The sequence below is a fragment of the Macaca mulatta genome, chromosome 16 (genome assembly GCF_049350105.2).
Source record: "Macaca mulatta isolate MMU2019108-1 chromosome 16, T2T-MMU8v2.0, whole genome shotgun sequence".
In the NCBI taxonomy this organism is placed as follows: domain Eukaryota; kingdom Metazoa; phylum Chordata; class Mammalia; order Primates; family Cercopithecidae; genus Macaca; species Macaca mulatta.
This window is the reverse complement of record NC_133421.1, coordinates 87802769-87828917: the sequence shown is the minus strand read 5'-3', so window position 1 is coordinate 87828917 and position 26149 is coordinate 87802769. Positions and strand designations below refer to the sequence as shown.

At 45.8% G+C, this 26149-nt stretch overlaps 1 protein-coding gene across 7 annotated transcripts in view; it reads right to left on the bottom strand.

Moving 5' to 3' along the window:
• TNRC6C (trinucleotide repeat containing adaptor 6C) overlaps positions 1-26149 on the bottom strand; it is a 159981-nt gene that overhangs the window by 7340 nt on the left and 126492 nt on the right. For 5 of the 7 annotated variants that reach the window (XM_077969425.1, XM_077969426.1, NM_001260746.1 and 2 more), the window contains 9 exon segments: positions 24439-24585; positions 20802-20921; positions 17090-17173; positions 16583-16823; positions 11541-11708; positions 9408-9599; positions 8760-8903; positions 4689-4805; positions 4023-4217 (listed from right to left, as the gene is read on the bottom strand). In XM_077969425.1, the coding sequence (XP_077825551.1) occupies positions 4023-4217; positions 4689-4805; positions 8760-8903; positions 9408-9599; positions 11541-11708; positions 16583-16823; positions 17090-17173; positions 20802-20921; positions 24439-24585 (1408 nt within the window). 7 annotated transcript variants of the gene reach the window in all.

Below are 26149 nucleotides of genomic sequence, written 5' to 3'. Positions count from 1 at the left end.
TGTTTAGCTTGAACTGCACCTCTCAGTCTGTGTGCCTTGGCCACACTATGTTCAGCTGATCTGAACAAAATGGTCAGAGGGTAGAAATGATAAGAAGTATGGCAAAAGTTCCCATTATCTGGAACCATGGCGGTATAGTGGCACCTCAACCTCAAATGATATGGCCCGTTGTAGGAGCTAAACATAAGGATTTGTGGAAACTATTAATAGCTCTTAATAAGATCAAAATTTGGGAAAGACCAAAAAAGCATCTAGAGGGACACTCTACAAACTTGTTTTTGGATATTGCAAAATTAAAAGAACAAATATTTAAAGCATCCCAGGCGCACCTGACCTTAATGCCAGGAACTGGAGTGCTAGAAGGAGCTGCAGACAGATTAGCAGCTAGTAACCCATTAAAATGGATAAAAACACTTGGAAGCACTGTGATTTCAACGATGATTGTGCTTTTAATCTGTGTTGTCTTTGTACAGTCTGCAGATGCGGATCCTGACTCCTGCAAGAAGTAGCTCACCGTGACAAAGCTGTCTTTGCTTTTATTGCTTTGCAAATCAAAGAAGGGGAACATGTTGGGAACAGCTCCCCCCGCCCCAAATCTGGCCATTAAACTGGCCCAAAACTGGCCATAAACAAAATCTCTGCAGCACTGTGACATGTTCATGATGGCCATAAAGCCCACGCTGGAAGGCTGTGGGTTTACCAGAATGAGGGCAAGGAACACCTGGCCCATCCAGGGCGGAAAACTGCTTAAAGGTATTCTTAAGCCACGAACAATAGCATGAGCGATCTGTGCCTTAAGGACGTGCTCCTGCTGCAAATAACTAGCCCAACTCATCCCTTTATTTCGGCCCATCCCTTCCTTTCCCATAAGGGATACTTTTAGTTAATCTAGTATCTATAAAAACAATGCTAATGACTGACTTGCTGTTAATGAATATGTGGGTAAATCTCTGTTCAGGGCTCTCAGCTCTGAAGACTGTGAGACCCCTGATATCCCACGTCACACCTCTATATTTCTGTGTCTTTAATTCCTCTAGCACCGCTGGGTTAGGGTCTCCCCAGTCAAGCTGGTCTCTGCACAGAAGCAACTTTGGAACTGGGTAACAGGCAGAGGTTGGAACTCAAGCCTCAGAAAAAGATGGGAAAATGTGGGAAAGTTTGTAACTTCCTAGAGACTTGTGAAATGGCTTTGACAAAAGTGCTGATAGGGATATGGACAATAATGTCCAGGCTGAAGTGGTCTCAGATGACAATGAGGAACTTTTTGGGAACTGGAGCAAAGGTGGCTCTTGTCATTTTAGCAAAGAGACTGGTGCCCTAGAGATTTGTGGAACCTTCAACTTGAGAGAGATGATTTAGGGTATCTGGCAGAAGAAATTTCTAAGCAGCAAAGCATTCAAGAGGTGACTTGGGTGCTCTTAAAAGCATTCAGTTTTATAAGGGAAGCGGAACATAAAAGTTCAGAAAATTGTCTGAGTACGGTGGCTCACGCCTGTAATCCCAGCATTTGGGAGGCTGAGATGGGTGGATTACCTGAGGTCAGTAGTTTGAGACCAGCCTGGCCAACATGGTGAAACCCCATCTCTACTAAAAATACAAAAATTAGCTAGGCATGGTGGGCACCTGTAATCCCAGCTACTCAGGAGGCTGAGGCAGGAGAATTGCTTGAACCTGGGAGGCAGAGGTGGCAGTGTGCCGAGATCACGCCATTGTACTCCAGCCTGGGTGACAAGAGTGAAACTCTATCTCAAAAAAAAAAAAAAGGAAATCCCATTTTCTGAGGAAAAATTCAAGCAGGGTGCAGAAATTTGCCTAAGTAACGAGGAGCTGCAAGTTAATCCCCAAGACAATGGGGAAAATGGAGACTGTCTCTAGAGCATGTAAGAGGTCTTCATAGAAGCCCCTCCCAGCACAGGCTCAGAGGCCTACAAGGAAAAAATGGCTTCATAGGCCAGGCCCAGGGTCCACACGCTGTGTGCAGTTTAAGAATTTGGTGCCCTGTGTCCCACCTGCTCTGGCTGTGACTAAAAGGGGCCAAGGTACAGCCTGGGCCATGGCTTCAGAGGGTGCAATCTCCAAGCCTTGGCAGCTTCCACATGGTGTTGAGACTCTGGGTGCACAGAAGTGAAGAACTGAGGTTTGGGAACCTCCACCTAGATTTCGGAGGATGCATGGAAATGCCTGGATGTTCAGACGATAGTTTGCTGCAGGGGCAGGGCTCTCATGGAGAACCTCTGCTAGGGCAGTGTGGAAGGGAAATGTGGGGGTGGAGCCCCCACACAAAGTCCCTGCTGGGGCACCACCTAGTAGAGCTGTGAGAAGAAGGTCACCGTCCTCTAGACCCCAGAATGGTAGATCCACTGACAGCTTGCACCGTGTGCCTGGAAAAGCCGCAGACACTCAATACCAGCACGTGAAGGCAGCCAAGAGGGAGGCTGTACCCTGAAGAGCTGCCCAATACCATGGCAACCAACCTCTTGCCTAAGCATGACCCAGATGTGAGACATGGAGTCAAAGAAGATCATTTTGGAGCTTTAAGATTTGACTGTCCTGCTGGATTTCAGTCTTGCATGGGATCTGTAGCCCCTTTGTTTTGGCCTATTTCTCCCATTTGGAATGACTGTATTTACCCAATGCCTGTACCCCCATTGTATCTAGGAAGTAACTAACTTGCTTTTGATTTTACAGGCTTGTAGGTGGAAGGGACTTGCCTTATCTCAGACAGACTTTGGACTGTGGACTTCTGAGTTAATGCTGAAATGAAGACTTTGGGGAACTGCTGGGAAGGCATAATTGGTTTTGAAACGTGAGGACATGAGATTTGGGAGGGGTCAGAGGCAGAATGATATGGTGTGGCTGTGTCCCTACCCAAATCTCATCTTGAATTGTAACTCCCACAATTCCCATGTTTCGTGGAAGGAGCCCAGTGGGAGGTAACTGAATTATGGGGGAAGGTCTTTTCCATACTGTTTTCATGATAGTGAATAAGTCTCATGAGATCTGATGTTAAATGGGAGTTTCCCTGCACAAGCTCTCTCTCTCCTTGTCTGCAACCATGTGAGACATGCCTTTCACCTTCTGCCAGGAATGTGAGCCCTCCCCAGTCCCGTGGAACTGTAAGTCTAATAAACCTCTTTCTTTTGTAAATTGCCCGGTCTCGGGTATGTCTTCATCAGGAGTGTGAAAATGGACGAATACACTATCTGCGGCTGATTTTAAACATTTTGTTATTTATTACTATTATTTTTTTAGAGACAGGGTCTCACTCTGTCACCCAGGCTGGAGTGCAGTGGCTCAAGCATAGCTCACTGTAGCCTCAATCTCCTGGGCTTGAGTTGTTCTCCCATCTCAGCCTCCCCAGCAGTTGGGATCACAGGTATGTGCCACTACGCCCCACTTATTTTTTTATTCTTTTGTGGAGATGGGGTCTCGCTTTGTTGCCCACATTGGTTTAAGTCTTCAGTTTCTTCAATTCCCAGTACATTTTTCTCATCTCTGAGGTTCGACATGAAGCACCTGAGAGAAGCTGCAATATTATGAGAGTTGTGTTTTCAAACTGGTGGGGTTTGTTTCGTTTTGGGTCTGGAAAAGCCTTATGTCTCAGTGACATCTTGTGGAGAAGCAAATATAAAAAGCAGAAATCCAGATCCCTGTGCGATGGGGGTTCATGGGGGCAGACAGCCTAAAGGACTGTGCGGGCCTCTAATGACCCAGTGCGGGGCAGCTGCACTCCTGAGGATGGAGGTGGCCAGCGTGGGCCCTCAATGGGTGCTGGAACCGCCTGGGACCTCTTGGCCCAGAGCAAACCTGCTGTGTGCTGGCACACCTAGGCTGATGCTAAAAACACCAGGCTCACCCAGCTAATGCCCTGGACATCTAGGGTGGCCCTGGTGCCTTCCTAAGCCCTCCCAGGCTCCAGAGTTAGAGGCAGGGGTCCTTACAAAGGAGGTACAGGACGAAGTGATAAGCACATCCCCGAAAAGGTAAGGCCCCCATTGGAACACGAGGAGCATGAAGCTTACCTGAGGAGTAGGAGCTGGTCCAGCCGAGGGGGCTGGCACCCCAGGTGGAGGAGGGCTTGGGATTGGTTAACCCTGGAGGTGGCCTCGTGGGTGCAGTAGTGTTTCTGGGCACCTTCCACAGTTCATGAGACAGAGAGGCTTGCGTGTGGGAGGCAGGGCCAGAGGACCACGTCGATTTAATGTCTGACAGTTTACCTAGAAAGGCAGAGAGATGGAGAATACGCAGTCTTGAGACAAACACTGCTGTGTTTGGGGAGCCACACAGAGTGCTCTCTAACACCAGCAGACTGTGTAATAGGCAAAGAAACACCAAGTCAAGCCCCTGGCAAACTCAAGTAACTGCAAATTCCCAGAAGTGTTTTGCCTCTAAGTTTTCAAAACCTTGCATACCCCTTGTCTTGTGGCCATGGGGGAAAGGAAGAGAAAAGGCAATGGGCCCACACACTTGTATGGAGAAGATGTCACCACTTCCATGTGTGTGCAAGCTGATGTGCCCAAGGTGCCCACTGTGCCTGGGCAAGGCCCCCACCCATCCTCTATCATGCCACACGGCCTCCCAGCTCAGGGAGTGAGTGAAGAGCCAATAGGAAAAGCTGGGGCCTGTCAAAGTTTTGTTTGGGGAAAGAAAGAAAATGCTACCTGCAAGTCTAGAGGCTAGGCGCGTACCTGCAACGCTAGGTGCGGATGCAATGCTGCTGAAAGAGCTACTGTAGCCGGAGGCACTGAGCGGCCAGGCACTCGAGGAAGGCAGCGTGGCATTCTGAGATGATGGCGGGGAGGACCCTGCAGAACCAAACACGGCACTGAGCAAGGTGGTGGCGGTGTCCGGGTTCGTGACTCTAACTGCGGGGTGTGAGAATCTTAACCATCAAGAATCAACCTCTCCCTAGGCTGCCATTTTTAATAGAAGCCTGAACATGAAAGTGTCATGTGGGAAGGAAGAAACAGGGCATGCCTCCTATTCTGGGTCCCTGTAGCCACTCAGGGAGGCCTGGGATGTTGCTGAAGGCGGAGGAATCAAAGGGCAAGAAGCAGCATGAGCTTCTTTGAGAATTCCCGCCAGAATGCTTAAAATGCCATGTCAGAGTTTTAAAGCACCACATTGATTTCCTCTCCCAAATAAGATAAAATAAAAATCCAGGGCAATCTACTCCTTTCACAGTTCAAACAATGGCTACAAAATAGAAGAACAAAACTCCAAGCCATTCATTACAAAATGTGCCATAAAAATTTGAACATTTCTTCTGACTGGGGTGTCCCATCAGCTTCCGAACTCGTATTTTGCTTAAAAAAAATTTTTTTTTTAGAGATGGGGCTGTTGCTATGTCACCCACACTGCAGCACAGTTGCTATGTCACCCACACTGCAGCACAGTGGCTGTTCACAGGCGTGATCACAGTGCACAGCAGCCTCAACCTCCTGGGCTGGGTGATCCTCTTGCCTCAGCCTCCTGAGCGGCAGGGATCACAGATGCCACCACACCCGGCTCATGATTCCCTTTTTAAATACATGAATAATTAAAAGACATCTGTCCTAATAACTGTGTATATGGACTTGAGTTATTCTATCCCTAGGACTGTAGTTTTTTGAGGAAAGCTCGTCCCTGTGCCTGAAAGGGAGACTTGGGGTAAATGGGCCATCCTTTAGGCACCTCGATCCCTTGTGTGAAAGCTCAGCTCCTCGCTGCTTGGTTTTATTTTGTATTTTCTAATGTGGCTCTCCCTTTCAATTCTGTGAAGAAAGCAAGAAGCTGGAGAAGAGTGAGGACGGAGTAACGGTGACAGCTGGGGTGAATGCAGAATGGAAAGAGCTCTCATTGGGACAATAACTCTGCAGGGCATGGATCCTGGCTAGCAGAGGGAACATAAGCACAGTCTGGCTGTTAAACTGATGACCACACACAGAATCGGATGGTTTCTGAAAAGCCATGGCATCTCAGCTGTAGGCCCACATGACGTTGTGCAGTGAATAACCAGGCGTGTGGCACTTCCTGGACACATGCAGTGTCCAACCTGCACAGTTGTTTGCAGCTGCCCTGCTGCAAGTGACCTCTTTAGAATGAGGGCACCAGAGTTGAGGAAAGTTAGCATTTATGGGTAATCTGCAGGTCTTCACTTTTATTTTTTCCAATTTTTATTTTGGGTTCTGGGAGTACACGTGCGGGTCTGTCACACAGGTGGACTGTGTGTTGTGGGGGTGTGTTGTAGAGATCATTCCATCACCTAGATAGTGAGCATGGTACCTGACAGGAAGTTTTTCAATCCTCCCCTTCCTCCCACCCTCTACCCTCCAACAGGCCCGCTGTCTGCTGCTCCCTTCTTTGTGTTATGTCAACTCAGGCTGTCTGTTTTCTGTTCCTGTGTTAATTTGCTCAGGAAGGTCTTTACTTTAAAAAGGTGTCAGCTTGACCAGGCGCAGTGGCTCAGGCATGTAATCCCAGCACTTTGGGAGGCCTTTTATTTTCTTTTTTTTTTTTTTTTGAGACGAAGTCTTGCTGTGTCACCCAGGCTAGAGTGCAGTGGCCCAATCACAGCTCACTGCAGTCCTGACATCCCAAGCTCAAGTGATTCTCCTGTCTCAGCCTCCTGAGTAGCTGGAACCACCGATGTGTGCCACTACACCCAGCTAATGTTTTCATTTTAAATTTTTTGTAGAGATAGGGTCTCATTATATTGCCCAGCTGGTTTCAAATTCCTGGCCTCAAGTGATTCTCCCACCTTGGCCTTCCAAAGTGCTGGGATTACAGGTGTGAGCCACTGTGCTCAGCCTGCTAGTGCTTTCTGGTTAGCAACTTCTACGTGAAGAGATGTTCATTGTACTACCCTTTCTTTCAGTAACAAACCCTAATGTATCCTTAAATACAACCAAGAGAGGTACCAGAGTGGAGGAACAAGGTTCCTAGTGCTGGTCATGAGCTGAAGGGGAGGCCTGGCATGAGCCACCTGAGCTGGCTGCTGCTGAATACTGATGTTTGTGCACAAGTGCCAGGGCAGGCTCAAGACCCAAACATCAAGCACCCGGGAAGTCAAACGATGTTCACTTGGAGCTACAAGTCACCCAGGTTGGCTGGCTGGCTGGTTCTTAGGCTCAGGGTTGGAGATGCCACTGCCTTGCCTTATCTCAATGGCCAATGCATTTCTTAGGCTGAGGTTCTCTTCTGCCCTCCCCGCAAGTTGATTTCCTTAACTGGACAGGCTATGGAGCTGGAGGACAGCTGCATGTGGAGCTGGAGAACAGCTGCCACGTGTTTCTCAGGCCATCTTCATCACATCATGGTACACTCAGGCGATGGCGGAGGCCACTCCCAGTGGCCCTGGTTCTGCCTGGAGGCTAAGGGGCCACTTGATCCTTCATCTGGGCACCACTCAGGGAGCTCTGCCATGTATTAAGCAACTTCGATTCTTTCCAACTTCCCCTATGACCTGGATCTGTACGACCTGCATCCCACTTCTCCACAACCCTCAAAATATAACTTTCCTGTCTGGCACAACCCTGGTGCCCCACCAGGTATGACAAGCAGGGAGGGCTGGGTCTCTGATTCTGGCTGGCGCCTCACCTGTCCTCTGCCACACGGCTCCCTTTTGGGCACCACTTGACTGTGTCTGACAGCAGGGACACCCATAACACCCCTGCTCTGAAAAGCAGCTGCATCCGAAAAGCAGCTGTGTAACCCCAAGGAATACACAGCATTAAACAGACAGGGCAATCTGTACTCATGTTGGCCTTCCAGTCAAAGATACATTGAGAAGCCTATCACTTTAAAGAACCACAGAAGCAGTCAGATACACTGGCTCACGCCTGTAATCCTAGTACTTTTGGGAGGCCAAGTCAGGTGGATCACTTGAGGTCAGGAGTTCGAGATCAGCCTAGCCAACATGGTGAAACACCGTCTCTACTAAAAATAGAAAAAATTAGCTGGGTGTGGTGGTGCACACTGTAGTCCCAGCTACTCGGGAGGCTGAGGCATGAGAATCACTTGAGCCTGGGAGGCGGGCGGAGGTTGCAGTGAGCCAAGATCACGCTACTATACTCCAGCCTGGGCAAACGAGCAAGAATCTGTCTCAAAAAAAAAAAAAAAAAAAAAAGAAAGAAAAGAAGCAAACACAAAACACAAGGCTCCAATGAGTCATATTTCAAGTGGGAAACTTAATGTTTTGGGAGCTACCTAGGTGGCCTTATTAGTGGTAGTACCTATGGCAATCTAGCTCTTTCTTCCACAAAATAGCATGCTGTGATAAAACTTTGTCAGAGATGGCACTTTTATGATAAGACATTACTTATCAATAAATCCAGCAGCATGGGTCACACCTGAGGTCAGGAGTTCGAGACCAGCCTGGCCAACATGGTGAAACCCTGTCTCTACTAAAAATACAAAAATCAGCCTGGTATGGTGGCACATGCCTGTAATTCCAGCTACTTGGGAGGCTGAGGCAGGAGAGTCGCTTGAACTCAGGAGGTGGAGGTTGCAGAGAGCTGAGATCGTGCCACTGCACTCCAGCCTGGGCGACAGAGTGAGACTTCATCTCAAAAAAAAAAAAAAAAAAATTCCAGCAGAAACTCAAATTGATGTCCATTTTCCCATAAGCACTAACTGCCGTCTCTTCATGCTGCTTCAGATGACTGCTTCAACTGTGCCTTGTATCATCCCTGCCTCAGAGCCCAACCTGTCACCCCTGACATCTCCAAATGGGTCTAGAGAGACCGTCTGCGCAGAGGCAGGCAGAGCAGCACCCTCACCTCCACTCTTGAGGAGGTAGCGGTTGACATCCTGGATGGTGGTATTGATGGTAGGCCCAGTGGGGACACTGCCAGGAGTGACGTCAGGGTCATTCTCAGGGTCAATATTCTGTAGTCCTTTCCATGGAACTCCCGGATGGAATTCTGTTTAAGAAACCCAAATGAGAAGCCACAGATCAGAACATCTGCACATTGATTCATGACATTTTAAAAGATGTTTTGTCCTGTTTGTAGAAATTTTTATAATCTGCTAATTAAATGAGAGGTACACTTTATACTCTTGATACTCTCTTTCATTAAAACAATCAATCCTTTGGAACAAACTAGAACCAGGTATTCTAGCTATCATATTAAGATAGTTTTCACACAGAGTCGGAATAGTTTTACCAGATGGTATACAGTGTGCTTCCTCCCTGCCACCCCTTCCACTTCTCATGTTGAACTAAGGGATTACAGAAAAATGCCTGATGCTAACCATACCCAAAATTGATCTGACAAATGGATTTCCAAGGAAAATGCCAAAGCTCTGGGCTTAACGCTTCCAGATCCTTAGCTCAGATTCTGGGTCCTCCCAGCCTCATCACTCTCTGCAGGCTTGGAGCACGTTCTGACCTGCTGCTGTTGCACGGAAGTGTTGCACGGTCTTACCTGGGGGCCAGTTGATGCTAGAGCCATTTGAGATTTTATCACTGTCAGATTTGGCACGTGACCAGCTATGGGGAACAGCTACGGGAGGACTGGCTGGTGACTCACTGTTCTGGATTAAATCGTACCGGCCATAGGAGTCATCAATGGAGGACTTACCTGGAGGCCCAATGCTTAGACCTCCAGGGATAGCACCTATGGGGACAACAGGAAACAAAGAAGCGAGTGAATACCCTCCAGTTGAGAGACAGCAGAAGATACCCTAAGCCTCCCTATGCACCTTCTGTTCTAGGTCCAATGCCTTGCTCTATTCGGTTACATGAATTGTAAGACTTGGTCTGTCTAGGATTCTGTAAGAATCAATGACTGTTTTTTTTTTTTTGAGACAATGTCTCACTCTGTTGCCCAGGCTGGAGTGTAGTGATGTGATTAGGGCTCACTGCAGCCTCAAACTCCTGGGCTCAAGTGATCCTCCCACCTTGGCCTCCCAAGTAGCTGCGACTACAGGTGTGAGCCACCATGCCTGGCCAGTGACTACTTAAGCCAGCTCCAATTTCAGGCCTGAAAGACCGAAACCCCTGAAGAACAATTTTAGTTTGTCCAGTTAGAAATTTTTTTTTTTTTTTTTTTGAGACGGAGTCTCACTCTGTCACCCAGGCTGGAGTGCAGTGGCCGGATCTCAGCTCACTGCAAGCTCCGCCTCCCGGGTTCACGCCATTCTCCTGCCTCAGCCTCCCGAGTAGCTGGGACTACAGGCGCCCGCCGCCTCGCCCAGCTAGTTTTTTGTATTTTTTAGTAGAGACGGGGTTTCACCGTGTTAGCCAGGATGGTCTCGATCTCCTGACCTCGTGATCCGCCCGTCTCGGCCTCCCAAAGTGCTGGGATTACAGGCTTGAGCCACCGTGCCCGGCCTGAAATCTTTATAAAATACATATCCATACCATGGGAAGCTGCCCTTAATAAACCTTTTTGGGGACAACTTATGAGTCTTTGTGATTAGTTATCAAATTTGCTCTTACCTCTTCCCTCCTTTTAGTCTGAAACCCTCACTATGGAAGAACACAGTGGATGTTAAAAATTCATACAGAACCAAACCAACCAGCCACAGGCAGCAAGGCCCTCCTGCTAAGAAAGGTGCCAGCAGTGTGTGATGATTTTCCGTAAGTTAACCATGAGACATAGTTTCCTTTTTCTTTCTTTTTTTTTTTTTTGAGACGGAGCCTGGCTCTGCCGCCCAGGCTGGAGTGCAGTGGCCGGATCTCAGCTCACTGCAAGCTCCGCCTCCCGGGTTCCCGCCATTCTCCTGCCTCAGCCTCCGAGTAGCTGGGACTACAGGCGCCCGCCACCTCGCCCGGCTAGTTTTTTGTATTTTTTAGTAGAGACGGGGTTTCACCGTGTTAGCCAGGATGGTCTCGATCTCCTGACCTCGTGATCCACCCGCCCCGGCCTCCCAAAGTGCTGGGATTACAGGCTTGAGCCACCGCGCCCGGCCCATAGTTTCCTTTTTCTTTTTAGAATGCTTTGTATCAAGAGAGAACTACATAACCTATTGAATTTCCTTTGCTGTTTATTCTACCAGCAAGTTCAGAGCTAAATTTAATGCTTGAAAGTACCTCCTACGGGTATCATTTTTGCTTCCACCTTACTGGTGTGTCCATCGGTAACGAGTTCCTGATGGGGACACCAGTTTGGAGTAAGACAGACTGCTTGGATGGAGGGGAATAACCAACAGAAATGCACCCTAGTATTTACAGCTGCAGTTCCCATACATACTGCATATTTGATTTTCTATTTGTGTTTTACTATTTTATTGAAAATATTTCAGCAGACTCAAGTTTTTGTTGATGAATAGAGATATAAAAAAAAAAAGTACATAGGCTATGACCTAGATTCTTTGCTGCTCTGGGGTTTTCAAATTATTTCTAGGTTTGTAGCTAAGATCTAATGGCTGGCTTTTAAGAAGTTTGATCACTGACTAGCTGAGATCTCATATGCACTATAACGGAATGGGTTATTTTAAATCCAACTTTCAGCGCTCAATTCTTAGAAAAGTATAGGATGGGCATGTTATACAACAGGAAGATCGATTAGTAAGCCAGCAGTGATTCCACCACAGGCACCCTAGCCCAGACGTACCATGCTTGCTAGGGTTCTGCTCCAGGGGGGAAGCGGCACTGGGCAAGTTATCCATGGAGTTGGGGTGCGTCCACTGGGGGAGGCGTGACTGGGACTGGGATGGGTCCTTCACCGACAAGCCACTGGTCATGTCCATGCTGTTGACATTCATGTTTGGGTTCAGTCCAGCTAAAGAGAGAGATGCCGATTAGGATTCACCTGCTCCTCTAAAAGACTTCATTCTAAAGCTCTCCTACAGAAGCTATTTCAGTCTTCGCTTACAGCAAATTTTTTTTTGTTTTTTGAGACGGAGTCTTGCTCTTGTTGCCCGGGCTAGAGTGCAATGGCATGATCTTGGCTCACTGCAACCTCCGCTTCCTGGGTTTAAGCGATTCTTCTGCCTCAGCCTCCCAAGTAGCTGGGATACAACAAAATATTTTAACTGTAACTTTTAGTGCTGGTGAAAAATACTTTTTATCTTCATAACAGCATGTACTTCTCGGAATATTACTCCTAAATTAAGGTGAAAATGTGAATAGCCTTTGATTAAGTGAGGCCCACGACTCTCTTCACTTTACTTGTTTCAGTGCTGGATAAACATGGTCCTGAGGCTTCTCAGAGTCCACAGGAAAACAGAAAAAGTCCAAACTATTAGGAAAATCTTTTCTGGTTTTGGGATATCTTATGGAAACTCATCGGGTCAAAAACACTTTTCCAGAACTCTAAAGTACCACCTATGAAACAGACTGATAGGATAATTCAGTTCTACTTTCAGTGAGTTTCCTTTACAAAAGTCTGCTCTAAAAGAGTTTGTGAATTAAAATCAAACTACTTTTAAGGAACTGAACTATTTGACAGATAGGGTGCTGCCATCTGCCCCCAGCTGGGATGGTGAGCTGAGGCTTCTGAGCTCATTTCTTATAGCGAAAAGCAGGTAGCTGGTTATCTGTCCAGGACCTGTACTAAGCTAGGTTAATAAAGAAAGACGATGAGGAAGGAGGACAATGATAAAAAGGTTAAGTAAAGACTTTCTGATGAGGACACCAGTTTGGAGCAGGACAGACTGCTTGTTTGGAAGGGAATAACAAGCAGAGGGGTCCCCCTCCCCTTGGATTTCCAGCTGCAGTTCCCATTACCACATACACATACTCCACAGATCCTTACCATATGTACAACTATGCCACATGGTATGTAAGCACAGTGAGCCTCTACTACTAAGCCAGGTGCTGAACATTCTGGTTCTTACCTTTATTTCAGAGGCTGCAAATTCAAATGCCCATAGGAGCCAAGTGGCCATGCACATGAAGAGGTGGGCCTCATGGGGACTGTGGCAAACCAGAGAGTGTCTGTCCTGTCTAAATAAACAGGTGCTACTGGGGCCAACCACTTATTGCTACATGGAACATAGACCCACTAAAGCCATTTTTAAGAGAAGCCAGAAGCCCCTTTCCCCAATTTTTGAATGTTGGCATTAACACACGCCTACGAACACGCACATACACGCTTCGCAGACTTAACAAAACGCCTTTGCAAGCCCATCAGTGCCACGGGGCTGCCTACTTGCAATCTCTGAGTTCTCTTCGTTTCAGCTTGTACAGATCTAGTCAGGTAAGGTGGCAACAATGTCAGGGCTTCAACCTGGCCTTCAGAATGCTCCGAATTCCACAATTTGGCCCCAACCCATCTCTCCCAACTTTCCCCTCTGGGAAAGTCAGCTAGACTGGCCTGGCCCTTGCAAAATGGGCCCCTGAAACAGGCCAGGCCTCTTTCTTCTGTGCTATGTGAGGCTTCCCCTTCATTTGGAAAGGCTTCCTCTTTATTTACTGTAATCCTATCTAATCATTTGAGGTTCAAGCTTAATACTATTCTCTGATTTTTCTTTCTCCACTCAAAGTGAAAGTGAACTTTTCCTTCTCTAGAGCCCTGTGAGAATCACATGACACTGGTATCAAGGTTATTTTTTCCTGTTTATATGCCTGCTCTTCCCATCTAAATGACGAACTCCAGGTGGCAAAAGACTGAGAATAACAAGGACAGGCTGAATGTGAGGGAAGGAAGGTAGCTGGGAGCCCCCACTACTGACCATGGGCTGCTGGTTTCTTTACATGAATTGTTGAGTTTCTAATAGGCTCTTCAACATAGGTGCTGCTGCAGAGAAATGCTGAGAGCCAGCAAGATAGGCAATTTTACAACCAAAGTTTCCTATACTTTATTAGTTATTTGTTTTTTTTTTTTTTTTTTTTTTTGAGACGGAGTCATGCTCTGTCGCCCAGGCTGGAGTGCAGTGGCCGGATCTCAGCTCACTGCAAGCTCCGCCTCCCGGGTTCACGCCATTCTCCTGCCTCAGCCTCCCAAGTAGCTGGGACTACAGGCGCCCGCCACTTCGCCCGGCTAGTTTTTTGTATTTTTTAGTAGAGACGGGGTTTCACCGTGTTAGCCAGGATGGTCTCGATCTCCTGACCTCGTGATCCGCCCGTCTCGGCCTCCCAAAGTGCTGGGATTACAGGCTTGAGCCACCGCGCCCGGCCTAGTTATTTGTTTTTAATACATTTATAACTTCACTGTGAATATTATAAAATATTACCCAAATTATTTTTCAACTAATTTCAAAGATTCACTGCATGAATTCTTTAACTTGTACTAAGAAAAAAAATCCTTAAGAGTAAAGATAAGTGGCCGGGCGCGGTGGCTCATGCCTATAGTCCCAGCACTTTGGGAGGCCGAGGTGGGTGGATCACCTGAGGTCAGGAGTTCGAGACCAGCCTGGCCAACACGGTGAAACTCAGTCTCTACTAAAAATACAAAAATTAGCCAGGCGTGGTGATGCATGCCTGTAATCCCATCAACTTGGAAGGCTGAGGCAGGAGAATCGCTTGAATCCAGAAGGTGGAGGTTGCAGTGAGCCAAGATTGCGCCACTGCACTGCAGCCTGGGCAACAGAGCAAGACTCCATCTCAAATAAATAAATAAATAAATAAATAAAAAATAAAAAAAAGTCATGATAAGTGTACTTTATCTTCCAAATACAGGTTAAGAAGACAGGTGAATACTAGAAAGCTGAAGCTAACGCATTTTAGGATAATAGGTGGAATGAAATTTGTTTCTAAAACAGAAGCACTTACATAAGTAGCTGATATTTTACAAAGTGTTTGCTATGTACTAGGCACTATTTAAAGACTTTACGTATTAGGCTGGGTGTGATGGCTCATGTCTGTAATCACAGCACTTTGGGAAGCTGAGACCAGGAGGATCACTTGAGGCCAGGAGTTTGAGGCTGCAATGAGCTATCATCATGCCACTGCACTCCAGCCAAAAAAAAAGAGGCCAGGAGTGGTGGCTCATGCCTGTAATCCCAGCACTTTAGGAGGCCAAGGCAGGTGGATCACAAGGTCAGGAGATCGAGACCATCCTGGCTAATACGGTGAAGCCCCGTCCCTACTAAAAATACAAAAAATTAGCTGGGTGCGCCGAGATCGCGCCACTGCACTCCAGCCTGGGCAACAGAGTGAGACTCCGTCTCCAAAAAAAAAAAAAAAAAAGAGAGAGAACTTTACATATTAGCTTATTTAATCTTTAAAACAAACCTAGGAGTTAAGTATTTCCACATTACAGATGAAGAAATTAAGGTATGACTGGGTATGGTGTCTCAGGCCTGTAATCCTAACACTTAGGGAGGATCACTTGAGGCCAGGAGTTTGAGACTTGCCTGGGCAACACAGAAAGACCCCGTCTCTAACAAAAAAAAAAAAAAAAAAAAAAAAAAAAAAGAAAGAAATTGAGGCAAAAAGCAGCTAGGCAAGTTGCCCAAGTTAGTAGTGAGCCTGTTGGTGGTGAGTTGGGACTCAAACCTAGGCAATCTAATTCCTAAGTCAGGTCTTAACTACTTAGACACAAAGGGTGTTAATGGATGAGACAATAATTAAGGAACGAGATCATCTAGTCTAGTATTTATCAATCTCATATTAAAGATATATCACATTTATAATATGTCAAGTAAAAAGTGTTCAAGTGATTACAATACACCGCCCTTTTGAGAGACATTGAATAGAATTAGATAAATGAATATTATCTGCTGGTAGCAAATTCACTACCACTCAACTGGCCTTTGGCCCTTTACAGATGTATTTTCCAAGTTACTGATACCCTTTGTCCTGCATCTACAGACTCTAATAGCAATCAACAGACAAGCCTAAAGTGCTTTCACTAAGTTCTGAATTCTTACAGCAAATTAGTCCATGCAGAATCAATTTACTCATTTATACCCTCTGGTGTCTTCAGGTATGTGAGCTGTGACTCTCCTGGCAGGCCTGACCTTGAGGCCTGGCACCATGTCTTATAGTGACCTGCAGGTTTCATGTGCCCTATGTGCTTCTACAAGTTAGATTTCAACATATATATGTTGATTTCGTCGATTATACAAATCACATTTCATACAAAATGAGTTGTATCAACAACCACTGCTTTTTAAGAAGTGCTTTTGGTGTAAATCTGAATACTTTTACTGACCAAACCATTATAAAGTCTTCTCTGCGGTTTGGGCTGGAGGAAGTGGCTGGTAAAGTACAGTTCAGAGTAGACTAGGAATAGAACAAACTCCGGAGATATGACAGTGGAAATGAGATTTTGGAGGCTCTGACTGGTACCACCTTTAAAGGTTTTATACTGAGAGTACTATGGCTGCAGCAAAACTCCTGCTCTATAGAACATGGTTAGTGTTGCTCCCTTATTAAAAATTCTTGAGGCTGGGCATGGTGGCTCACATCTGTAAACCCAGCACTTTAAGAGGCTGAGGTGGGAGGATTGCTTGAGCCCAGGAGTTCGAGACCAGCCTGGGCAACGTGGTGAGACCCCATTTCTCCAAAAAATAATAAAAAACTTTTTTTAAAGCTAAAAAGCCTTGAGATGCCTGTTCTGTGACTTTGTCTGGGGCTGCACTTACAACAGGCTATGGTTTTGGCGCTGGCCAGTCCTCCTAACCACTGAAATGCTGCCCTGGCCGCCACATATGGACTCCAGGCACTCTCTCTACCTGATGTGGCTGTTGAAGACCATGGGACACTCACCAAGAGGGTAAGGAGCAAAGGTGTTGGGTGAAGACTGCTGCTCTTTGGTCTGCAGGTCAGGTAGGCCGGGAGTCTGCGGGTGCGAGGGGAAGCTGTCCATGGCCGATTTGCCTGCAGAGGGGTGCAGAGACAGGTGCGGCGGGGGCGGTGGCGGTGGTGGCTGCTTCACGAGCAGGGCCTGGGCCAGCTGGCGCTGGTGCTGCTGGATCTGCTGCTGCAGATTAGTGATTGTGCGCGCAACCTGGCAGGCACAGACATAGGTTCGTTAACCAGGTGGGAAGGGACACTCATGGCTTGTCTAGGGACCAGGTGAATTCTTCATTGTCTTTATGCTGAGGCCACCACTGGCTAGGTCAACCTCCTCCCAAACCTAGCTGAACCCAGGAATTTTCCAAGGAAGGCTTGGCTAGAGAAAAATCAAAGATCATCTAATAGTTCATCAACTAGCATCTCTTCTATCAGGGAAAATTATAGCTCATGACAAAAGTCAATCTGGGTAGCACCTACTTGCTGCTCCTGTTGTCTCATGGATCCGGACACATTACGCTGGGCCTGTAACATCTGCTGCTGGATTTGTAAACGTTGGTATGCCTGTTGACAAAAAGAAGAGTTAAAACAGTATAATAATTAAGTATAAGTTGAACTAATGGTTCAACTTTGACATTAGTTAAAAAACAAAAAAAGAGAACCTAGCCACTCTTCTTGGCCCATACTGTGGCTGACACATACTCTTTTTTTTTTTTTAGATGGAGTCTCGCTCTGTCACCTAGGCTGGAATGCAGTGGCGCAATCTCAGCTCACTGCCACCTCTGCCTCCTGGGTTCAACAAATTCTCCTCCCTCAGCCTCCCAAGTAGCTGGGATTACAGTCACGTGCCACATTGCCCAGCTAATTTTTGTATTTTTAGTAGAGACGGGGTTTCATTATGTTGGCCAGGCTGGTCTCAAACTACTGACCTCATGATCTGCCCGCCTCAGCCTCCCAAAGTGCTGGGATTACAGGCATGAGCCAACGCGCCCAGCTGTGGCTGACACATATTCTGGAGGCACAGAGCACTTTTAAAAGATTAATGTCTTATCCACTTTTTTAGTGTACAGAATTAAAAAAAATCACAGAGTTAATACTTGTTTAGTGTTGGTGATGATGTTGGTCAGCAAATATCTTTCATTTAATGAAGAGATCAAAATTCTTCTGCTTGATTCATACAAACTGAAACTTAAACAACCACCACCACCACCACCACCACCACCTATTCTATAATGACGGATACTGAAGTCCAGCACAGCCCAATGTGGCAAAGCACTGGGAGTAACTGTCCCAAATCATTCAAGAATAATGTGTGTTAAACAATGTGGTCGTCTCCATAACATCATGGGAATGAAAGCTAAGAGAGAACCTGAAATGCAGATTTGTGGGCATTTTTGTCACACGAACTTGTCATCTACAAAGTTGGTTAAAGTTATGATATTCTTCTGTACACTGACATAGCAGCTTTGGTCACTTGACTGTTTTGAAATGTTGGTTGAATATCATAATTTTTTCTTACAACATGAATTTTAGGGACATTTTTGGCAAAAGGACTCATCAAAGTAGAATCCAAATAAAGGTGGAGATTGTACTATTAGAAATGCCTCATTAATCTGTAATCATGGAGGAATAAAATACTTGAGTAAATCCTTATAGGCCCTAAAACTTAACCTTATGGAAGCACTGAAACTTTATTTTTCCATTTTTTCTGGAAAAATATTTAAGAACAGAATACATTGTTTTAAAATAAGAACACACTATTGTAATTCAACATTTTCTTGACGTCTTTCACACCATGGGGTCAATAAAAACTTACTGTATAACTAAAAGATTCTAGCACATCAGTAAGAAAATCAGCTCTGTGTCAGAATACAGCAATGCCTGCATCAAGCGGCAGAAAGCAATCTTCCTCTATAGTAACAGTTCTAAACCTGCATGCTTTTTCTATGAGTGCCTGTTTTCAGGGCTGTCTCCTTTCCTTTGGAGGTCAGTGGTCTCCAGCTGGCAGGACTGAAAGCAACAGGACTGCACATGTGCACTGCCTCCCCACAGCGATTCTTCCCTTCTGATAGATGAAAAAACAGTCTCTGGCCGGGCGCAGTGGCTCACGCCTGTAATCCCAGTACTTTGGAAGGCTGAGGCGGGAGGATCACCTGAGATTAGGAGTTCGAGACCAGCCTGACTAACATGGTGAAACCCCGTCTCTACTAAAAATACAAATATCAGCCAGGTGTGGTGGCGGGCGCCTGTAATCCAAGCTACTCGGGAGGCTGAGACAGAAGAATTACTTGAACCCACAAGGTGGAGGCTGCAGTGAGCCATGATTGCACCACTGCACTCCAGCCTAGGTGACAGAGCAAGACTAGCAAGACTCTGTCTCAAAAAAAAAAAAGAAAAAGAAAAAACAGTTTCTGAGGGCCAAGCCTTGGTCCTGACCTCATGTCTAGAGCTCTGTGCTCTCCCTTAAAGCGAGGACACATACATAGCATGTGCCTCTGGGACACATCCTTCCCTCCTTCCTTCTATCCTCCCCTGCTGCTTACAGAAAAGCCAGACCTCAAACTTGTTGGACATATGTCTAAAAAACGGCAAAGGGGAAGGACTGAGGACTCAAGTACTCTCTTATTAGCAAAGATCTTATGCCAATGGTTTTGTCTTTTGGAGTCCCATTCTTTTTTTTTTATTTTTTTTCCTTCATGATTCCTGGTCATTTTTTTTTTTTTTTTTTTTTTTGAGATGGAGTCTTGCTCTGTCACCCAGGCTGGAGTGCAATGGTGCGAGGCTCACTGCAACTTCCGCCTTTCAGGCCTTTCAGGTTTAAGCGATTCTCCTGCCTCAGCCTCCCAAGTAGCTGGGATTACAGATGTGTACCACCATGCCCAGTTAATTTTTGCATTTTTAGTAGAGACAGGGTTTCACCATGTTGGCCAGGCTAATCTCAAACTCCTGACCTCAGGTGATTCACCCGCCTGGGCCTCCCAAAATGCTCGGATTACAGGCATGAGCCACTGTGCTTGGCCGATTCCTAGTCGTTTGCTAGGTGATGAAGTTGCTGGCTAAGATTGCTAAACAAATCAGGTACCCACATTAAAGAATGAAATAATTCACTGGGTCTTTTAGTGTATATAATTTCAGTAGGCATCTAAGTATACAATGACATGGCAATTTATGGTAAAATCAGTAAGACCGTTTGAAAATTAAAAAAAAATCAAGATTATGTAAAGTTATAAAATTTTCAGTCCAGACATGGTGGCTCACGCCTGTAATCCCAGCACTTTGGGAGGCCGAGGCGGGCGAATCACAAGGTCAGGAGATCGAGACCACGGTGAAACCCCGTCTCTACTAAAAATACAAAAAGTTAGCTGGGCGCGGTGGCGGGTGCCTGTAGTCCCAGCTACTCAGGAGGCTGAGGCAGGAGAATGGCGTGAACCCGGGAGGCGGAGCTTGCAGTGAGCCGAGATTACACCACTGCACTCCAGCCTGGGTGACAAAGCAAGACTCCATCTCAAAAAAAAAAAAAAAAACCAAAAACAAAAAAAAAACTTTCAAGAATTATTAGGTCACATCAGCCATTCTTGACCGGGGTTTCATGAGAGAATTAAGTTCTAATGTTCTAAGGTATCTACTATATGTAACAAAGCAATTTTTCTCCTGTGCTTCTAGAATAGTATTTATGTATACCATCCTTAGAATTATTGAGAAAATAGTCACTCAAATGATTTTTTGTGTTCTGTGGTTCTCAGAAACTCTGGCTGAGAGCTCAAATGAAAAGACATGCCTAATTATAAAAGCTGGTAGATTTTTTGAACACAAAGAGGCCAAGCCATGTGCAGTGGTGCACACCCGTGGTCTCAGCTACTCAGACGGCTGAGGTGGGAGGATCCCTTGAGTCCAGGAGTTCCAGACCAGCCTGGCAACATAGTGAGATGCTGCCTCTAAACAAAAACAAAAACAAAAACAAAAACAAAGGGCCAAAACATTTACAAAACTTAGTAAGGGCACCTTTGAGTGAGAACTTCCTAACTCATGAAGAGTTTAAATACTTCATGACAGTCTCAATGACATCCCCGATGTGAAGACAAACATTATCACAACTGCTGCTCTCAGTGGTGCGCCACACTGGTGCATCTGCATGGGCACCAGGAGAGCACTCGGCCTGCGTGCTCTAACTCGCATGGGTCTGTCCACTCACCAGCTGCAGCTGATAGAGCTGGTTCAACATCGTCATATGCTGAGGATTAATTGGCGAGGTTAATAGTGCAGGGTTGAGACCAATGTTTTTTGCTGCAAACTGCAAAAGCTGTGCTTGAACCTGTTTAACAAAAAATATGCGATCAGCCATTGTATCTCTGTTAAAATAGTTACTTGCCCATGTAGTTTTTCAAAATTCAAAAATGATTAAGTGATAATTTGTAGGGAGATCCCCGGAAACTACTGTTACGGAAAAAAAATAAATGCCCCTGATTATTGTAAATACAAAATTGCATGCAGGACTGCATAAAGACAACGCAAGGTTGGGCCGCCAGAATGAGCCAACAGTGCGTGATGTGCTTCCCACTGCAGAGAGCCTATCAACGGACGCGCAGTCAGGGAGGTTTCACATCACCAAGATTCCTATCCCAGAAAAGCAGATGTTCATAGCTCTGGGAATGGAATACAACCCTTGTGGAGAGCCTATAAACGGACACATGAGGGATGCTTGTTCATATGGATAAGATAGGGTTATAAATGCCCTTATCTTGCTTGCCATGGCTCTTCTAGGTCTCTTCAGGGTTAAGGCATACTCCCTTCTGAGAATTTGTGGTCTAACCAGTTGTATAGTTTCATGCCCTGTTTCTATTGATTGTTTGCAACAAGCTTTTGCTGCAATTATTACTACTGATTAGTATCTTACTAAACATAGGTTATGGACAGACTGTGTTTCTGTTTTAAGGCTCTGTTAGAAATTGCTGATGCACACACTACATTGTAAATCCTTATCTCTGTATACTCTACTTCTGCATACTGATATTATGTTAAAGAATTACTTCATCCCATGTGATCATCTCACCTCATAATCAAACGACCCTATATCCCTCACTAACCTACCCTGCCCTCACTAAACTTAATAATAAATGCTGGTATATCCAGTGCATTGGCAGCATCGCAGGACCAGAAGGCGGTGACATGCTGAACCCAGCTTTCACTATCTCGTGTGTATCTTTTATTTCTCGACCTGCCAATCTGCCTGGGAACAAAGAAAGAGCCCTGTTGCATTGCGGGCTGCCGGCCAGATCCCGCAATAATAATTATATTTGTCTCATGGGTGAAATGTCAAAGGCCATTAAAAAATGTATGGACATTTTAATATTAGTAGTTAGCAAGTAAAGAATAAGAAAGGAAAAAGAAAGGAGGGAAGGAAGAAGGGAAGTCTTCAGAGATCTCATCCTCCAAATACTTTAATTATAAATGAACTTTCCAAGGTTCTGTGTCCTTCCTATCAGTACTTACAGGTAACATGGAAATATGGAAGAAACAGTGAGATGGCACACAGATGCCTTGCCATTTGGGACATGCTGGTTTGCTTTGTGTGGGTAAGACAAACTGATTCTTCTGCTACTGCCTCTCAGACTGGGTATAGCTGTGGCCTAGGTTTGGGCAGTGGGATGTGACTGGAAGTGGTGTGTGCAATTTCAAGGCCACTTGCACAAGAGTGTTGCCTTTTTCCCTGTTACTGGGAAGTGGTTGTGGCAGAGCTGCCCCCAATCCCTGCACTGCTTCTTTCTGCACTGTAACCTGAGAGAGATCAATGTCTACCTAGTTTAAACTACTGTTTTTTGAGGCGTCTTTGTTATAGTAGCTTATCCTATATTCTAACGAATACATTTAACTATTATCTAATAACTTTTATCTTATTACCTGATAATAGTTAAATGTATTAGTTACACTGATAATTGTCCACTATCAACTCAGTGCACAAACCTGGATTTGAACAATTATAGAGTGAGAATTACCCTCAGTGCAGTGCCTAGTGCATCCTGCTCTTTTTCGTACGCTAGCATTACCTTCCCATATGCTATTGTCTGAATGTCTGTGTCCCCCTCCCCCAGAATTCCTATGTTGAAACCTAAACCCTAATTGTGGTGGTATTAAGAGCTGGGGCCTTTGGGGGGTGATCAGGAGCCCCCATGAATGGAATTAGCATCCTAATGACAGAGGCCTGAGAAAGCCCGCTCACCCCTTCCACCACATGAGGATGCATAAAAGTTGCCATCTATGAGAAACGGGCCCTCATCAGACACTGAATCGTCTGGCACCTTGACCTTGGACTTCTCAGTCTCCAAAACTGCAAGCAATACATTCATGCTGTTGTAAATGACCCAGTCTAAGGTATTGTGTTACAGCAGCCCAAATGGACTAAGACACTATATTCCAACAAACTGAACACATTTAAATTAAATTTTATGAATAATAGAAGATTGACAAATTAACACGTTCTCTTTTGGGACAGTTTGAAAATAAGATCCCTCAGAAATCTTAACTATCTTCTTGATATTAGAGGTCTCTTGGGGAAGAAAGCAGTTTTTTCCCTCTCTGCTATAAGAATGCGAGAATGTGGTAAGTACTTCAAGATGCTGCTGCTCCCTCAGGGCAGGCTCCAGTCAACCTTCACATCAGAATTACGTGGGAAGAATTACCAGAGCCCTGAGTTACCCACACAGCAAAGATGTTATCAATACCATCGATCATCAAATACCTTATAAGGGGTAAGAACTAACACTGTAATTAGAAACTTGGTCCAAAGCCTAAAATTGTAAAATGTGCTAAAAATAAACAATATTAACAACAACAATTGATATATATTAGGCCTCAGAGCCATGCAAAACAGCAATATCCTTTTCCTTAATTCGATTTGACCTTTTTTCCTTTCTTTCTTTTTTTGAGAAGGAGTTTCTGCTCTTGTTGCCCAGGCTGGAGTGCAATGGCGTAATCTTGGCTCACTGCAATCTCCACCTCCCGGAGTCCAACGATTCTCCTGCCTCAGCCTCCCAAGTAGCTGGGATCACGGGCATGCGCCACCACACCTGGCTAATTTTGTATTTTTAGTAGACACGGGGTTTCACCAGGTTGGCCAGGCTGGTCTTGAACTCCTGACCTCAGGTGATCCACCCGCCTCAGCCTCCCAAAGTTCTGGGATTACAGGCGTGAGCCGCCGCGCCCGGCAACCTTTTTTTCTTAACAATCTCTACGGTTCACTTCTAAAAAGGTATGAAAGAAAGAAAAAAAAAACCCATCTCTATTGGCAAAAATGATCTAATGCTGAATATTAAACATAACTGAAAATCTATAATATACATACTATTATATAAGATCACATTTAGTTTCTCATTAAAGCATGATTCAGTCCTTGGCTGCTTCTAAGGGTTTCTTTTACATCCTCAGCAATACTACAGCATGTCACTTTCCTCTCCCACCAAACTAGGACAGTTCACTGGGTTCATCTGAATAATTTTCTCGAGAAAGACTGGGACAAAAGCACATCAATAGGATTGTGTTGGGCAGGTCCTTTCCCCTCAATATTGCTTCTGACTAGGAAGATGCCAAATGTTAGTTTGGGTGGCTGAGGCATTCCAAGGAGCAAGCTCTGAAAATGTCTCCTGGGTCAGGAGAATCAGTTTACTACTTTATAGTCCAAAATTAATTTATAGTTTAAAAACCAGAAGGCCTTCTCTTAAACATGGATTAACTCAGCCCTCACTTTAAAATAGTGACTTCCAGATAACACAGGACCCCACGAAAAACCGGCATCTACATCCTGTTGCTTAGTCCTGCTTGGATGTGGGTCTGACCTGAGGGGATAGAAACTGAGGCACTTGAGCACGGAGACTGGGCTGGGAAGAGTTAAGAGGCTGCACTGGTGGCTGTGGCGGCTGCTGCATGGTCCTGGCTTGTGCTGCTCCACTATTGCCAAACATACCCAGATTGCCACTCGGTATCTGTACAGGGACAGAATTGGACATGTTACCAAGGCAGGCATTAAACATTGTTTGGAGGTAGGGTGAAATGATCTATTTTTTTTTTTTTTTTTTTTTTTTTGAGACGGAGTCTCACGCTGTGGCCCAGGCTGGAGTGCAGTGGCGCGATCTCGGCTCACTGCAAGCTCCGCCTCCTGGGTTCACGCCATTCTCCTGCCTCAGCCTCCTGAGTAGCTGGGACTACAGGCGCCCGCCACCGCGCCCGGCTAATTTTTTTTTTTGTATTTTTAGTAGAGACGGGGTTTCACTGTGGTCTCGATCTCCTGACCTTGTGATCCGCCCGCCTCGGCCTCCCAAAGTGCTGGGATTACAGGCTTGAGCCACCGCGCCCGGCCGAAATGATCTATTTTAAGTGATTGCAAAATCGTTTCTACTTCCTACCACTGTCAACTTGTACCCAAGAGAATTTTTTTGAGACAGAGTCTTGTTCTGTCACCCAGACTGGAGTGCAGTAGTGTGATCTTGGCTCACTGTAGCCTCTGCCTCCTGGGTTCAAGTGATTCTTCTCTCTCAGCCTCCTGAGTAGCTGGGATTACAGATGCCCGCCACTACGCCTGGCTATTTTTTTTTTTTTTTAAACGGAGTTTTGCTCTGTTGTCCAGGCTGGAATGCAGTGGTGCGATCTCGGCTCACTGTAACCTCTGCCTCCTGGATTCAAGCAATTCTCTGCCTCAGCCTCCCAAGGAGCTGGAATTACAGTCACCCGCCACAACACCTGGCTAAATTTTTTGTATTTTTAGTAGAGACGGGGTTTCACCATGTTGGCCAGGCTGGTCTTGAACTCCTGACCTCGTGATCCACCCATCTCGGCCTCCCAAAGTGCTGGGATTACAGGTGTGAGCCACCACGCCTGGCCTGAATTTTTGTATTTTCAGTAGAGACAGGGTTTTGCCATGTTGGCCAGGCTGGTCCCAAACTCCTGACCTCGGGATCCACCCACCTCAGCCTCCTAAAGTGTTAGGATTACAGGTGTGAGCCACCTCGCTCAACCCCAAGTGAATTTTTAATGAGTGTCATTTATACAACAAGAAGGCTACCCCATTCAAAGAAACTACCAGCATACAATGTTTCACACACTATAGCAACATGAATACGGTTATTTGAATAATATACATTTCCAAAACGATGTGATAAAAATTAAATAATAATAATGTGTGGGGATTACTAATCTAAGAGGATAGCAACATTTCTTTTTTTTTGATTGTTTTTTGAGACAGAGTCTCGCTCTGTCGCCCAGGCTGGAGTGCAGTGGCCGGATCTCAGTTCACTGCAAGCTCCGCTTCCCAGGTTTACACCATTCTCCTGCCTCAGCTTCCCAAGTAGCTGGGACTACAGGCGCCCGCCACCTCGCCCGGCTAGTTTTTTGTGTTTTTTTAGTAGAGACGGGGTTTCACTGCGTTAGTCAGGATGGTCTCGATCTCCTGACCTCGTGATTCGCCCATCTCGGCCTCCCAAAGTGCTGGGATTACAGGCTTGAGCCACTGCGCCCGGCCGGCAACATTTCAAACAGGAAATATAGTTATTA